The sequence below is a fragment of the Trachinotus anak genome, unplaced genomic scaffold (genome assembly GCF_046630095.1).
Source record: "Trachinotus anak isolate AG129_WGS33_773 ecotype Australia unplaced genomic scaffold, CSIRO_AGI_Tana_v1 ptg000024l, whole genome shotgun sequence".
Lineage (NCBI taxonomy): Eukaryota > Metazoa > Chordata > Actinopteri > Carangiformes > Carangidae > Trachinotus > Trachinotus anak.
The window spans coordinates 14150132-14167497 of NW_027273875.1; the positions used below are offsets into that span (position 1 = coordinate 14150132).

A 17366-nucleotide genomic window follows, 5' to 3' on the forward strand; every position below is an offset into this window, starting at 1 on the left:
AACGTTCACTTGGACTGGAGGATGACCTGATTAGAATTTGGTGGTCAGAAGTGAAGATCACTGTGATCTCATAAAACACATCTTTAGCCATAACCCAAAAATTCCTACACTAATTATGACACAATTTAGCATGAAGCATTTTAAATTTCTAGTGTTTTAAATATTATATCACTAAGAGGAAACAATATTTTCTTTTAACGGTTGAAAGTGACACTACAAAGACATGTTTATGAATGCGCTTTCATGTTTTTAAGAGCAAATATATTCATTGTTCCTCTCTGTTGTCTTTGCAGAGGAGTTTGATAAGGAAACGGGACAGATACTCAGCGGCATGGACAAACTGCCTCCAGACCTGAAGCAGTATGTGAAGGAGGACAATGAGCTGTTTGACAAGGAGATTGATGAGTGGGACACCCTGCAGGCCTGCAAGGCCCAGCAGGAGAAGCTGGCGCTGGCCACAGCAGCCGCCGCGGCCTCAGCAGCATCCAGCACCTCCACTTCTTCCTCTTCTCCTCAGCCCATGAGTATCGATTCCAGCCCTCCAGACAACGCAGGTCAGGATCATGACCCTCTGAGTTCACAGTAGAATACTTAATTGAGAATCAATACTTGGTTTTAAGATAAGTACAAAAAACTCTTGTTCCCTAGAGAGTTATTAAAAGATGAGCAAATGACCTTGAAATATTGGCATGCAGCCTTACAACTCTTAACTCGCTGTGTTGTATACAATATGTACCGTATACCACAGTGAAGGTTTGACTCACCATTCAGCCCACACACTCAAATGTGTTTCTATTGAGTTATGGTGGATACACAGTATGATGATTTGCTAAATGAAAGTAGGTTGCACCTCAACCAAACGTGATGGAACTCAATTTAACTTCAACTTAAATGTGGACAAACTGTTATTACCTAAACTACATTTTAATCAAAACACTAGTTCAAAATACAAGTTTCCACATGTTATCCTGAATACTGGTTAATGCCATGGTCGATCACACTCACACTAATGTGGATGAATGTAACCTTTCATACTGTCGTTATGGCTGTTGTGTGGATGACAAATGCAGAAACTCATTTGAAAATGATTTTGTGAAACGATTGAAATGTAAAGGACGGTGCAGATCTGCATCCCTCTGATGGTGCTGTTGCCCTCCTGCAGTACCCCAGCAGGACCCAGAGTACATGGAGCAGCCGTCGCCCACGAATGACTCCAAGCACCTGCAGGAGGACACAGAGAGAGCCATCTCGAGGGCTGCCGCCGAACATGAGGAGAGAAACCCTGAAGCATTGTTAGATGCTGTATGTAAAATATACAAAGACACACAGTCACACAGCCACTCTCGCACCATGTCATTGTCACCCATAATCCATCATGTACACAATGGATGGATGATGATGGATTAATACACTGAAACCGTGCATTCATCTGTGTTTTTATTTATTTGATTTTATTTCATCCACTTTCATGTTTTCCCTCTTGACTAAATCACCTTAGAGAACACCTGAAGGAGGAATTATTTGTTCAGGATCCAGTTTTATTTGTTGAATATAAGTGTCAATACAAGAGTGCTCGAGGGCTTCTAAAATCAATATTTATATGACCGTAAGTGAAAGGTGTCGTAATGATGTGATCATAGTGATCACAGAAGACTCTGCAGTTCTCCTCAGTGCTATTGAGCTTCATAGTCTTTCAGCCCATTGTTCTGACCAGTAACTTCCCTGTTTGGCTTCACTGTCACTGAAGAGTCACAGCAGTGTCTAAAAGCCCCAGACTAAACAGCAGACAGACAAATTCAGAGATAGCCAGTGAACTCACTTTCTGAGGAGTTGGTGGAGACCGAACCAGAGCTAAAAGGAAGAGAGTATTGGACTTGGATTCACCAGCTGGTCAGACACATGATGCTAAATTAACTATAGTGGTTCTCTGTAACTCCAGCATGTGTGTAAACTGTTTGCTAAAGTTCACCCAGTCACCAGCCCACTGATGCAAAGGGATTTCTCCGAGTGTTCTCAATAGCAAGTCGGACTGTGACAAACAGGCTATTGTCAATGTGTTTGTGTGAGAGAGAGTGAAAGAGTGGGACATGGAGGGGCTGAGCGAATCAGTGCTCTGAGCTCAGCTCTACAATGAAGCAATGGTGCGAAACACTAAGTCAGATCGTTTATGTTATTATGAGAAGTGTGAAAATATTTTCGGTTCATTTTCACAAGCAGATTAGACTTAGGCAGGCGAACAAACAAGTACAGGAGGGGTAGAGCAAGGGGAGATTGTCAACTATTTATTTGATCGCAGATGGCATTGTTCTCTCAGATGGGTAATAAAATAAAGATAAAAATGCTAAAATTAGTTGCCAAATATACTTTGGAGGCCATGGCACCTGTGTGGCCCACCTAGATAAAGTCTGTGTGTGGGAAACACTGATTTGAATGTTGTTTTAAGACAAACTTGAATAAAAGAGAATCTATCCTTAAATCCATATGTCATGCTTATTCAAGTTTCCACCACCATTTCCAGAATTGTTCCCAGTGAGTCTGAACAAGGATTAAGTCATCTGATGTATTGAAAAGGCAATGTCAGCAGAGTGGGTCAGTCTTTTAGGAAAACCACATTAAATCTTGTAGTGTTCAGATGTTAAATCAGAGTATTACTTATAATAATAATATTTCAGTCCACTTAGTTAATATTTCACTTTTCTTCCCTCAATATTTAATGTTCCCTTCCTTTCCATCAGATGTCTCTCCTTCCTGTTTCATCTGTCCCATTCTCTCTGCAGTCTGTCCCCCCTCCCACTTCCCCTCAGCCTGAGGTCCAGGAGAGTGTCCCCTCCACCCCTCCTCCTGACCTGGTCATGGAGGATGACTCTCCTGGCCAGCGCACGGTGGAGGTGGCCATTCCTAATGTTGGGACCTTTGTCATTGAGTCAGAAGAGGGGGGGTATGATGATGAGGTAGCTCTCGTCCAGATAAATCTTCTCTCCCTTTCTGTGCTGACGAGTCTGAGCTTATTTGATACATGGAGTGAGAGCATCATTGCCCATTCATGTGGCTCTACATAAGATTTTTCACACCTGAGAAAATCAGACACTTTATACTGACTGATTGGACTGGCTTGAGGCTGAAAACGCTGTGCAATAAGACCGACCTCTTTCTTGGCCTTTCTGTATTACCCTTGTGTGAAAAGTCTCCTCTTGAGCCAGTCTGCATCTTGGCACAAAGGCAGGTCGACCTTTTGCTGAAATCCTACATGAGTCACTGTTAACTGAAAAAAAGCCAAGACCATCGTGTCATGATGTGAAATGAATAAGCTGTTGTATGACTTCCATTTGACACCAAACCTTGACCTGTATTCAAAATCAAATGCACCTACAGGGGATCTTTATTAGAGTATACACAGATTTCATGCTGTTACCATGGAATCGTAGTTTTATTTTTCTTTTGGATTGGCTTCATATCAGAAGTAGTAGATCAGTATGTTCTGCGTGGACAGTTGTTGTTAGTGAGTACTCCAGCCTGTTCCCTCACTTCCCTGCACTTTTGGCTATCTGTCACCCACAGCTGTCATATGGCTGCCTTGGTTCTCTCACATTACCCTTGTGAGGATTGTGCATCATGCCATTGAACCGACTGGCTTTGTCTCTCACAATTGTGTCACTCTAACCAATGCATGGGTTGCTGAGTGATGTCCGGCATGCCCTGACTGTGGTATGCTTTATTATAGTGCCTCGGAGCACGTAACATAGAGGTTGACCTTGCTTGGTTCGTCCCAAGGACCTATTGTTTTGTTTAACGTGGTTCCTGCTTCCTGGGCAGGCGATGATGACCCCCAACATGCAGGGTATAATAATGGCCATTGGCAAATCCAGCAGCGTATATGAAAAGAATGGGCCTGAGGCAGCCTTTTTTAAGGTACACACTATCTCTCCTTTACTGTTCCTCATTCCATCTCCCCCTCCATCCACCTTCCCTTTTATGTCTCTTTTGTACTTTCTTACAGTGCAGTAGACACAAAACACTTAACAGCACAGCAGTGTTACAGTATTTAGCAGCAATGCGCAAACCTTTCTAATCATATTGTTGTTCAGATCTTGAGTCAGGAGTTATGACTGGAAGGTTATCTATTTGTTCCTGTGCTGCACTTTTGCTCAACTGTGCAAACAAACAGGCAGTTGCCTCTTAAATATCAGACGTCAAGTAATGCAGAAAGTAAATACAGAGAAAACAAGCAGTTCTATACATCACCTCTCTGTAGGGACAATGAAAGAATAAATTATATTATAAAAAAGTCAAGATTCAGATAAACATCTAATAGTAGCCATGTATTGAATGTATTGAGAAACAATTATCTTCATAATAATCTTGCTCAGTTGTATATGTATCAGGTTTCCAGTGCAGAGAGAAGTGAATGTGTGTTAACCTACAACAATTGACATATTTGATACTTATGTGGACACACATGGGCCCACACTCTGAATACCCATTGAAACTGACTTTTTACAAAAAGTTATTGTTAGCAGTAGTTTAGCCCAGTATTTAGAGAATCCTTCAGATGGTTTTTAGCCCTGCTAATTTCTTATCAAGAAACTCTTATCAAGGAGTCTATTGAAATAGATTTTATTTAGAATGTCTGAGCTCCTGAAATATACAGATGTTTTGCAGAGATATGAATCTAAAATGGCAAATGTATTGTACCTTTACAAAGTAGCTCAAAGCTCTGTCCAAAAGTTAAACAATAATCAGTGTCTAGAAGGGAAATTCACTGCAGGTTAATCTTAAGATCTTGACTCAAGAGCAGCTGAATAAGTAGCATCCACATGTCCATACCACTTCAGCTTCAGTCAGTGCTTTAACCACGACTTGTTACAACTTTGTCTCTGCTCAGGCCATAAAGCTGGAGTATGCTCGTCTTCTGAGATTTGCCCAAGAGGACACGACACCAGAGAATGACTACCGACTTCAGCACATCATCGTCTACTTCATCCAAAACCAGGCACCCAAGAAGATCATGGAGAGGACCTTGCTCACACAGTTTGCAGACAGGAACCTGGCCTTTGATGAGAGGTAGTTTAGATGTTACACTCTGCCACAAACCTGGTGTTTTTTAAAACTCATGTACCATTCTGAACTCTCCCTCTGGTTGTCTTAATCGTCATCACTTACCAGATAATTACGTTACGTTTGATAATTTATATAAAATCAACTTCTCAAAATGACCAGCAGAGGGTAGCAGAGACCTTGACTCTGACATAACAGCATCTCCAGCAGCCCTCCTGGTTCACTGCCAGCGCAGACTGTGTGTGTGTCATCTGGACAATTGCTTTCAAGCTGCAGACCCTTTCTGAAACACAGATGTTAAGAGACACATGTCCAGTAATGATCTCTTTAATACTCCTGCCAAATAAGGTTCCCTCACTAGTAAGATAGTGATGCTCATGTCATTAGGCTGTGTAATACTCCTTACTACCTCTTAAAACTTTTCAACTACGCTTGTTGGCCTCAATCCATATTCATGAGTGAAAAATTGATTTCTCCCTTCTCCTCTATTTTCAGCAAGATAATTAGATTTATGTGTGCATGTGGCCTCAATAGGAGCCTCCGGAGGAGTGTTTCACTTCTCCTCTCAGCACTAAAGAGTGATTCATTAGGCCATGTTAAGGCCTAGGGGCAGGGTGGACCGTTTCATCTCCTGGAGTACCTCACAATGACTCACCATTTCATCGCTAATGCCGGTTCTTCTTCCTGTCTCCCCACCTCCCCCCACAGATGTAAGAGCATTATGAATGTGGCACGTGCCAAACTGGACCTAATTAAGCCTGAGGAGGTCAACATGGATGAATATGAGGTCAGCAGTGGTCTCTTCTGGGCTTTATTTATCTAAAATAGTAGACTGCCTTCAAGGTAGTATTACACATTGTCTTTAAAGCTTTTGCTGTGACATAGTTGATACTTTGAAATGCTGGTTTCGGGGAGCTCGCCTTTGGTAACTTCTGTGTGCCTTTATCAGATGTGGCATCAGGACTACAGGAATTTCCGTGAGACAACCGTCTTCATGATGACTGGCTTGGAGCTCTTTCAGAAGACAAGGTATGGTGACACCTTACCACAGTGTCCAACCATCATCTTAGAGGTTTAACCTCTGCAAGTTCATTGTTGCACGCCACCTGTGTTTTCAGTTCACTGGCCATCTGTAACAGCCAGTAAGTGCTGATTTGTCTCCTGCAGAGGGCAGCAGTTAACTGTCTGTGCACCTCCAACCTCAGTAGTTGTACAGTGGGTTCATCAAGTTTATTTCTTCTGCTTAAATGGTTTACTCTGTAAGTTTTCAGTGCAGCTCGGATAGTCATTGCAGGCTATTTTATCTGAATGTAACATCTGTTCATTGCATTCTTTCCAGTTACGTGGAGGCTCTGATGTATCTGATTTACTCGTATCAGTACAACAAGGAGCTTCTGTCCAAAGGGCTGTATAGAGGACACGATGAGGAGCTCCTCGGTCATTACCGTCGAGAGTGTTTGCTGGTGAGCTCATTCATGCACAACACAGTGATTTATTTCAAACAACGTGTCAAATAGCCGTTTAAATGAGTGGATATGTTTCTTCCTATATGTCATATTTCTTCAATAATACAAAGTGGTTACAAAGAGGGTCTGTTTTGGAACGGAAGCCTTTGTGTCCAGAAACCTTCCCTGTGATCCCTGTCTCTTCTTTGTCACTCCCTTTCCTCTGTATCAAACTTCCTCTGCTAAAGTGACTCAGCAAAACTAACACAGCCAGACGTTTCCCCCTCAATACTGAGCTGTGCTACTATAATCAAATTGCTTTTTCTGAGATATTGCTTTGGCTTGGTTGCAGCCCACAAAAGATTCCACTGAAGATTTTTCATCTGATACTGACAGATGAAAATCTTTTCAGCGTTGTGATGTGAGCCCCTTTTCATTTCACTCCCACCAAACTCCAGGCTGTGCTCTGGTATTATTGGTGAGGGCTGAGGGTATTTTGGTCTGATCAGCCTCGCACTGATCTTCAGCAGCCCTCTCGCTGCTGCACTCAGTAACCTTACACCAGCATTGTGCTCATAATGTAATCACTGGAGTGGGAATAGGAAGCAGGAGGGCCCGCGAGTGTAAACACATTACCATGAGACACAAGCATGTCCTCAGCTAACCTCAAACCTCAGCTCTGCGCAGCCTGATCGGTCATCTTAGATCTCTGGCCAGAACCTCTGGCTCCGTCCGCTCAGCTGTTTACCTTCAGCTCTTGTTTTAATTGAAAACACTGCTAACATTGACACAGTTAATGTACTTGGATGTTTTGCAAATCCAGCCTCGCAGTTCCCATTTCCAAACTGGCTTTCAAAAAACGGGTCGTTTCCTCAGAGAGAGGAGGTCAGGGAGTTTGTCTGTGACAGCAAGGTGGTTCTGTCCAAGAGCAGGAAGAAAAGCTTGTATCCACATGCATGCGAGGACGTCAGGACCCACTTAAGTTCCAGTGGCTGTAGGATACTGTGTCTTATTAATGATGCCTATTAGATTACTGTTAGTGCTTAAGCTGTCACGTATTTGTCTTATCAGGACAAATGGAAAACTTGACCAGAAAGAACAAAACAAGAACAGTGAAATAAATGACACAGTAACATTTAACAGGAAAGAGTAAAAACAATTACATAAGAAAAGCAAAGTGTTTTCTTGGCCAAAGCTCTTTCGAAAAAATATTCTTCTGTCTAAAAGTCGCGAAGGAACATGACTTCAAAATGACTTTCAAACTGTGAGGCATGCCTCCTCCGAGTTTATGGGGGCGGGATGTGAGGCAGCGATGCTGCATGAGGTGATAGGGACAGGTGCACGCCAGTGTCCTGGACACAACAGTAACTTAGTTATTCTTGTTGGCCCCGTTAATTTAGCCCGCTTATTAACACAGTCAGCAGTTGGTGCAGCAGCAGTTGCTATGACACACAACTCATGGAGCCAATTAAGGTGCTTTAAAAGCCTCAGAGGCCGAGTGGGGTATTTTCCTTCAAAATTCACACTCAGAACTGCTAAGCACTCATTCAGCACATGTCTGCTGGTGCCATCTTATCAAAATGTGAACAAATACAGGCTAAAAACAAGGCTCATGCTGGAGCCCACGCCTGACTGACTGACTCCATGGCAACATTATACTTCCTGTTTAGCCCTCAAATTGTGGGAAGTGACTGTGTGTTAAACTTTGACATATGAAAGACTCACCAGTGCCTTCCTTCCCATAGAAATTAAACGAGCAAGCAGCCGCCATGTTTGAGTCAGGAGAAGAACCGGAGGTGACCACGGGCCTTGGCATCATGAATGAGCTGGTGGTGCCCTGCATCCCCCTGTTGCTGATCCACGACACGGAGAGGGACCTTCTGGCAGTGGAGGACATGAGGAACCGCTGGTGCTCTTACCTGGGCCAAGAGATGGAATGTGAGTCCCTGAGGGAGCAGGAACAGACTTGGCCTGTTAGATATTTCTGGAGAGTTGAAGTCTTAGGTTACTAGTACATTCCTCAGTACCCCTGCCAAAGATCATGAAAATCAGGCCACTGCTCAGTTCACACATTTGAAACGCTTCCAGGCTGTGCAGCATTTCCACTTGTGCTGGGAAACCTGAAATTTTGAAGGTTAGCTGTTTAATCTAAGTTTTAAAAATGAGGTGATTGCAGAGCTTCTTCAAAACAAAACAAGACATTTTGGATACATCACCTGGGGCCCTGGATAATTGAGAAGGGCACATACTGATATTTTGAAAACAAAACAATTCATTGAATGCGGTTGTCTGTCAAATGGCACTAAGACATGTTGAGATAAATTTCTTGGTAGAGAAATTGGACTGAAGAGGATCCAGCTTTTATCAGTGCACTTCAGTATCAGTCCAGAGAGAGTGTGTTCTCTGAGTCCTGGCCTTTGTTCAGGAAAAGCAGAGTGTTATCACCCAGATCCCAATTCACTAGAGTTTTACAATCTGTCTCTGTTGTGGAACATGCTTTCAAACTACTTGTGATATCACAGTGAAAATATTTACCCTGTGCTTTCTGAGTTTAGGAATCAGATTTTTACTACATTGTGTTGCGAGGTTCATAGTTAGTCATTTACTGTCTCTCTGTCTGTCTGACCTCCTCCTGCTGGCAGCCAACCTCCAGGAAAAGCTAACCGACTTCCTCCCCAAGTTACTGGACTGCTCGACGGAGATCAAAAACTTCCATGACCCTCCCAAGCTGCCCTCCTACTCCACACTGGAGCTGTGTGAACGCTTCAGCCGCATCATGGCCGCCATCAGCAGGGTGCCCACCGAGGGGAGATGAGCTCAGAGGGAACCAGACACCTCCCTTTTCACAGGCCCGACCCGGGGCAGAAATCCATGGACCTCTCTTAACCCATGCCTTCCTTATAAATCCAGGGGTCACTCGCTTCTAGCTGTTATTCCTCTGTTACTCTTTTGCTGCTATAGGTTTTATCATTATAAATATTATTTCACTTTTATTTTAAGCAAAATGCAATGGAGGAAAGGAGGAAGAGAGGACAGACTGTTGGGAGGGAATAAAGAAATGTGAGAGGAGAAGATGATGGAAAAAACAGTGGCAATCCTGCAGTGGTTGAAAGCCAAGCACATCCTGCTTCAGTTTTGCAAAAAAACAGAGTTTGAGGGTTTTTCATAGTTTATTATTGTTGTTGTTGCTGTTTGATTCAAGCTTCTCCAACCACGCTCATAGCCCTTTCTAAAGCACCCTTCTCTGCGTGAAAAGGATCACCCTGCTGCTCTGCCTCCAGTTTGGTACAGTATTACCATGTTTTGTTTTATTTTTCTAAGGAAGTAAGGAAGTAAGGAAGAGAGCCTTCAGATTTATCAGCGGCTCAGAGTATCTCAAATGGGTCACATGTCTTTGTGGACTGCGCCAGAATGAGATGTTTTAAGTGCTGTGGTAGACGGCCATGGACTTCCTGTGGCTTGTTAATAAATCGAGAGAATAAAATTTTATTTATGGCCCTTTTAGGCCAAATTAACCAATGCTTTGCCTGATGTTGATTTTTACTTCACTTGCACAATAATGACTTACACTGACATTCTCATTTACATTGCACTTCACTGTTTAAAGTTTCTTTTGAGACATTAAGGAGACGGACAGAGCAGCTGGCAGTTAGCAGTGTAAGTAGAGGTGCTTAAAGCCACACTGACATTGCGTACTGCTGATCTCAGACCTCTGACATCCTGCTGTGATCATCCGGATGGTATTAGGCAGATAATTAGAATCAGACTTTCATTAACAATACAAACTCAAACACACGCAGCATGTGGACAAAATAATAAAACTAAAAAACAAGATTCAGTTCTAGCTGCTTTGAAATAGCTTTTTCTTATCAATAAACTTTAAGCTAATTTCCTGCTCTAATACTAATTTCCGGGAACATGGATCACTACAAACAACCCCTATAAAACAAACGGGAGACACTTTGACAAGTCAAAACATTGCCACCCGCATTGTGCAGACCATAAGATGAAATCATCTTTCAAAATTGAATATATAATAAATGACAGTGCTGTGTTTTGAATTTTACTCTTAGCTTTACCTCAGAAGAATGTGATCTTGTCTTTTTATGCCTGTGACAGTGACAGATGTGGCTGCAGGAATCATGTTTTCAGATTGTCCATTTGTCCTATTCTCATGAACGTGGTATCCCAGCCATGCTTGGACTCGGGGATGAACAGATTACATTTTGGTGGTCAAAGGTCATTGTGACTTCACAAAACACATTTTTGGCCACAACTCATAAATTCATGCCCTGATTATGACAAAATACTCAATTTTACACTTAGACTTAAGTCTTCACGAGATATATTATGAGTCTAGACAGACATGGACGTAAACTGCATCTTGATGCTAATTATGACAGTTTGTGATGTGATGACATTTTATATCAAAATGATCAAAGGTCAACTTCACTGTGACACTTCTCTGGCCATTATTTAATGTTGTAATTGTGAGCATATTTCCTGCAGCCTGACTGGTTGGCAGAGACATAAAACCACGCATCAGTAACTCTAGTTTATCAGTGAGACACATTTTCAGCCACAGGCTGTGTCACGCAGTATTCACAGGCCACACACACGGTTCAGCATGAAATATCAGGTAGTGGAAACAGTTTTGGAAACACTTGTGCTGTCATCCCTGGCATGTTCGATTTGTTCCTGTATATGAGCTCAAGCTTTTTTATGTTAAACTGTTTGCATCTTGAGAGAGGTGGAAGTTACTTAAGTAAAAGTACCAGCACAGCAATGTAAAAAATACTCCATTACAAGTAAGAAAAATCTGTCAGCAAAATGTACTTAAGTATCCATGTAATTTTAAAGCTTGGTCCCAGTGACTTATTCTATACCCTCACCAGCCACTTTATTAGGTACGCCTTGCTTGTAAGGGGTTGGACCCCTTTTGCCTTTAGAACTGCTTTAATTCTTCTTCTTCCTCAGAGATTTTGGTCCATATTGAGATGATCGCATCATGTAGCATCCATGATGCCAATCTCCCGTTCCACCACATCCCAAAAGTCTTCTATTGTATTGAGATCTGGTGACTGTTAAGGCCATTTGAGTACAGTGAACTCACTGGCCATGTTCAAGAAACCAGTTTGAGATGATCTGAGCTTTGTGACATGGCGCATTATCCTGCTGGAAGCAGCATCAGAAGATGGGTACACTGTGGTCATAAAGGGATGGACATGGTCAGCAACAATACTCAGGTAGGCCGTGGTGTTTTAACAATGCTCAGTTGGTACTAAGGGGCCCAAAGTGTGCCAAGAAAATATCCCCCACACCATTACACCACCAGCAGCAGCCTATACCATTGATACAAGGCAGGACGGATCCATGCTTTCATGGTGGTAGTGCCAAATTCTGACCCTACCATCCGAATGTTGCAGCAAAAATCAAGACTCGTCAGACCAGGCAACGTTCTCTTCTGTTGTCCAATTTTGGTGAGTCTGTGTGAACTGTAGCCTCAGTTTCCTGTTCTTAGCTGACAGGTGTGGTCTTCTGCTGCTGCAGCTCATCTGCATCAAGGTTTGACGTGTTGTGCGTTCAGAGATGCTCTTCTGCATACCTTGGTTGTAACGAGAGGTTATTTGAGTTTCTGTTGTCTTCCTATCAGCTTGAAGCAGTCTGGCCGTTCTCCTCTGACCTCTGACATCAACAAGGCATTTTCGCCGCGAGAGCTGCTGCTCACTGGATACTTTCTCTTTTTCAGACCCTTCTCTGTAAACCCTAGAGATAGCTGTGTGGGAAAACCCCAGTTAGATCAGCAGTTTCTGAAATACTCTGATCAACCCAGACCAGACCAACAACCATGCCGCGTTCAAAGTCACTTAAATCACCTTTCTTCCCCATTCTGATGCTCAGTTTGAACTTCAGCAGGTCGTCTTGACCATGTCTACATGCCTAAATGCATTGAGTTGCTGTCATTTGATTGGCTGATTAGATATTTGCGTGAATGAGCAGTTGAACAGGTGTACCTGACAAAGTGGCTGGTGACATCTTGAGACTGTTCATACTCATGCATCAATGTGTAAGTAGCATAAATACTGTTGCATCTGTTCAGGGTGGAGCTAGTTTTAAATACTTTATATACAGATGGGTCATTAAGTTGAGTTGGGGCCAAAGGGCCACCAGATAAATCTGATGGTAGTGAGATGATTAAAGGGAGTTTTGATGCACGTCTGTTGCCAAATTTAGGGCTTTTAATATTTTTGCTCTGAAATGTTGGATAATTGTACCTCTTCAGGCATTGATAATTGAGTTATTCAGGTGTTTAAATGAAAGCATGTGAGAAGTTTAAGAGGAAATTTCTATCTGGAGGAACTGTTAACGGACCCAACTCCACACTGCTCTTTTGTGAGAGGCCGTGAGCCAAAAACAGTGGAAACCACTGGTTTAATCATCAACAGTGTTTTATGAGCTTAATGTAAAATTATTCTGAGAAGTAAAAGAACTATGGCAGGAGTAAAACATACAATATCTCCCTCTGAGTCGTAGTTAGTGGAGAATAAGCAAAAAGTAGCACATAGTACCTCAGAACTGTACTTAAGTACTTCAGTAAATGTTACTTTTCACCACTGCATCTTAGCAGCAGGAATCTCAAAGTGTCTCAGTCACATAAAAGACAGGCAGCTGATTCTTCCTGCTATCCCAAAGTCTACTCTCTACACCCACACTCAGCAGCAGAGAGAAATGCTAGACTGAAATACTGTAAGAGCAGCGAAGCAGATCTCACTGCTCTGCTGACTCATCTCTTTGGTTTCCTTTAGTAAGAAAATCGCTGAGAGCTGAGGTACATTTTCCTCCAACAGTTATTATATATATTAATATTTGGAGAGTAGCCCTAATCCACATTTACATACCTCCCCACTGACCCTGTGAACAGATCCCACAGTCCTTTCGGGCAATCAGACTGAGGCACGTTCATCAAACAAAAGCAAGTAAGGAAGCTTTCACTCCAGCTCATCTTTTTATTATCGAGACAGCAGGTGGTTGGTGTCTTGTCCACTCAGTGTGGTAATGCCGTAACAAAAAAATGCCAGTGTTGTTTTCTTTAATCCAAGTCTCTCTATTAACATTATTGCCCTTTAATCCCTCTGTAGGGCTCTCTCAGAAATGAGGTGGTTTTCAAAGGCCGGACTTAATTGGTTAACTCGCTCAGGCTTGCAGACGGACTCTGTAAGTCCTCTCCAGACAGACACATCACTGTCTGAGCATCCAGACTCGGTGACACCTGATACACTGTCCCACTGCTCTGACTGCTCAGGTCCAGCTCAAGATCAATAATCAGCCTCTCAGCCTATGAAGTAATATGACTTGGAGTTCTGAGGTACGTGAGACTGTATGTTGTCCTTGTTCGACCCTCACTTTACAGGGCAGAAATGATCATCTGCATTGTTGTGTGTTTCTGTGTGTGTGTGTGTGTGTGTGTGTAACCACCTTTGCGTTGGCGTTTTGATAGACCTGCCTAAGCAAACCTTGTTGGGTTGCAAATGTTTATGGCGTATTCTCTATCATTACTGGCAGCGGTATCCTCTAATTTAGCTCCTTATTTCCATTGACTTGAAGTGGGGCATGAAGCCAAGTTCTGTGATGATTATAGAGGAGTCTATACAGTCCATGATACTGATAGACAGGCTTAATTAGTGGTTTGAACTGGTTTTCCAACAGCATCCACAGACCCAAGTCATGACCTGCAGTTGTTGAGGGGGTGGGGGCTCCTTGTCCCAGTTTTAGCTCTATAAGACATTTCCTGTTTTAAGCAGTTGTGGCTGCAATGCAGTCTCCGGCCGCCAGTCGCAGCACTGCTGCTGTGCGCCCCAGTTAGGTGGAGAGAAGAAGATATCCAGCGCCATCTTTGATTTTAGACTGCAGTGGAACTTTATCCTGTTGTTAAGTAAGATCTTGTTTTTAGTGACTGCCTGACACCGATTTTACTCGCAACAGTAGTCGCCAAGATGCCTACCGATAGGTGAGTTTGTATTTTTAACACCTTTCACGTTAAATATTTTATTTTAATGCAGTGAGTGAGTGAAATGTACAGGTTCATACAGCCTTTGACTCTCACAAATACTCTGATCTTGGATTTTGACAAACCACTGATGTAGGTTGTTTGCAGGATGCATTGTCACAGACATCAATAAAAGTCTGAGCAGTCTGACTCAGTGAGACTAAATACTAAAACACTTTAATATCACTTTGTCCAGCAGACATATTGAGACCATGAGCGCTAACAAAATCCTTCAAATCTCAAAATAAATAACATTGTCAACAGAAAAGCTACAATCTAAGGTTTGTCTCTGCCAGTCTGCTTCTGTTTCCAGAGAAGTTCAGACGTCACAAGAGCTCAAGGTTCAGTTCACACAGGTTAACACTAACTAGTTCACTTTCATATAGCGACATTGGGTTGAAAAGAAAACATGATGTAGGAAACTGTGAATATAACTTATACTCAACATCAAAACGTTTGCCATTGTAAATATTTTTAATATATTTTTTCTGCTTACAAGCTAGTGAAACACGTTTCTGTCAGTGTTTGCAATTCTTTAATCCTTGGTGGTACTGAAGAGAGGGCCACTCACAGGTCCTGTTCAACAGAGAGGTCTGACCTCCTGTTGGTCTTCGTGGAAAGCTGAGAATGCCAACTCATGCAGGTAGTGGGGGAAAGAAGAAGTTGCTCAATAGCGTGGACATGGTTAGGTGAAGAAGCCAACCAAAACTAATGTGGTGGTACTGAGTTTCATTGTGCGGTCCATGTGGAGCTCTGCGCATTCCTCTCTCTCTCTCTCACTCAGATTAAGCTTTTCTTTTTGGATCCAGTTGCAGTCTTCAATGTCAACCACATGAGGCAAATTTAGTTCAAGCCTTTCTTTTCATGTCGAAAGGTGTTCGGTAAATACAGCACACTCTCTGGCTGCCTGTGGCGTGGGTGATTCCAGCGGCTGATGCCAGTGGGAACATGTCCATGGAGCCCTGTCCATGCTCCAAGGCCTCGTACCACAGGGTCAGCTCACCCATAAACCCCCAAATCTTTTCTGTGGATGACAGAATGTTTTCATTCCTGCCCTGAAGTTTGGCGTTTAACTCGTCGAGATGGCCAAATAAGCCAGCTTGGCGCACCACCTCACCTAACTACATCATGCAAGCTTGTCCTTGTGTGGGAGAGCAAAAGCTCCCCTCGAAGCTCATAAAGACAGAGCAGGACTTTACCCCGTTACAGCCAACGTACCCCTGTGTGGAGGATGAGGCTTTGTGATCATCTCCGGTCTGACCAGGAAGGGTGAGACTTGAAGGGGCCTTGATTTAATGCATTCACCATCTGCACAGGCTGACCCAGCGCCTCTGCCAACTCTGGAGACATGCTTCTGGCAACTAATGCATCTCAATGCAAAATACAGTGGTTTGTCACAATATGTGGGTTTCATGCTTTTGTCTTGGCAATAAATCCTCTCATTTTCCCCGTCATGCATGCTGCACCATCTGTGCAGAGACTGATACACATATCCCAGGTCGGACTTCTCTCTTTTTTATTGTTTTCATTTACCGTGAACATTTCTTCTCCTATTGTATGGCTTTCCATTTCTTTTTTCCGAGGAGAAATTACTCAACATATCTGACATTTGCCAGAAGTTGGGAAGCCCCACTTTTATTTGTGGACTTGTCTGTTTGTAGAGAATTTTGCTGCTCACCTGCAGTTTCCCCATCAGATGTTGCTCTTTGTCCCCCGACATGTTGTCAATTCATCTGTGTGTCAGACGATGGCACGTTTGCAGCATCTGGACTTAACATGACACCTGCAATTTTTTTGGAAGTGGGGAGGATGAGTGTCTCTGCTGTTGTGTGAGGTTTCTTACACTTTGCAATAAGCTCAGTTAGCATATATCTTGCCTCCACGGCCACATGAGACACTTAAATGCAATCAAATGACAAATGGTCTTGCTAGGCCAGGTTTTTCTCAACATGGAAGGGATGTTTGGTTTGTGAATGCCTCTTCTGCTTGCTTGGCAGCATGTTAGCATTAGCCTCCTTCTCCCGACAGATGACACACTTGGGCCGAGGGCTGATTACATCCCCGTTCCAGCTGAAGCCATAAGACAGGTAGCTTTGTATGATGCTCTCTTTTCTTTAGGTAGTGGGTCATCTGCACTGGTGGTTGTGGTTTGCTCAACACAAGAAAGCTCCATTTTTTTTAAATCCCCCAGGCTGATAGTCAGGGCCTTTGATGGGTCACGCTCTGATAATTTCCACCATCCAGCAACTGCACAAATGCACCAGGGTTCCCTTTGACAGAAGGTTGTTTTAGTGTAGAATTTGCCTCTACATGGGGGAATGAATGCCTACAAAGCGCTGATATAGTAAAGTAAAATTCACTTTGTGTATTGCAATAATAATGTATGATTGTCATAAAATCCCACAGCAGACCTGGACAGCTAAGACTGTTGGGCGCAGTCTGTATGTATGTAGGCCACGGCAGGACCATTCAAGATGCGTGGTTTAGTAGATGTGTTTGGTCTGCTTAAGCATCGTATGACCATGGCTCTCATTCCTTGGTGGGAGAGTTGTTTCAACTCAACAGCTCCTGTGAAAAACAGCAGCAACAAACAACAGGGATAGACAAGAGAGAGCGGTATGACGTCACATTAAGACTAATCTTTGTTCCACTAGCTGACCACTGTCTCGCCTTCTTCTGCTCTAGCTTCATTCAGCATCTCCTTCATCTATCTCTTTGAAAACATGAAGCTTGTTTTTGGAGTTTACTTTCTATATTGAAGGAAAAATAGGCTCATACTGTACGGCAGCTGGTGCCTCCATGACAAGAAATTGCTCACC

General features: G+C 43.0%; 1 protein-coding gene across 3 annotated transcripts in view; it reads left to right on the forward strand.

Moving 5' to 3' along the window:
- The window catches only part of usp25 (ubiquitin specific peptidase 25), a 29001-nt gene extending 18986 nt beyond the window's left edge, over positions 1-10015 (forward strand). For 2 of the 3 annotated variants that reach the window (XM_071460656.1, XM_071460657.1), the window contains exons 17-26: positions 294-554; positions 1163-1302; positions 2778-2951; positions 3814-3909; positions 4883-5061; positions 5764-5842; positions 6005-6084; positions 6395-6518; positions 8246-8438; positions 9143-10015. In XM_071460656.1, coding sequence (XP_071316757.1) covers positions 294-554; positions 1163-1302; positions 2778-2951; positions 3814-3909; positions 4883-5061; positions 5764-5842; positions 6005-6084; positions 6395-6518; positions 8246-8438; positions 9143-9315 — 1499 coding nt within the window. In that variant the 3' untranslated portion in view covers positions 9316-10015. The remainder of the gene's footprint in view (positions 1-293; positions 555-1162; positions 1303-2777; positions 2952-3813; positions 3910-4882; positions 5062-5763; positions 5843-6004; positions 6085-6394; positions 6519-8245; positions 8439-9142) is intronic. The other variant, XM_071460658.1, reaches the window with a different exon arrangement.
- The last annotated feature ends 7351 nt before the right edge of the window (positions 10016-17366 follow it).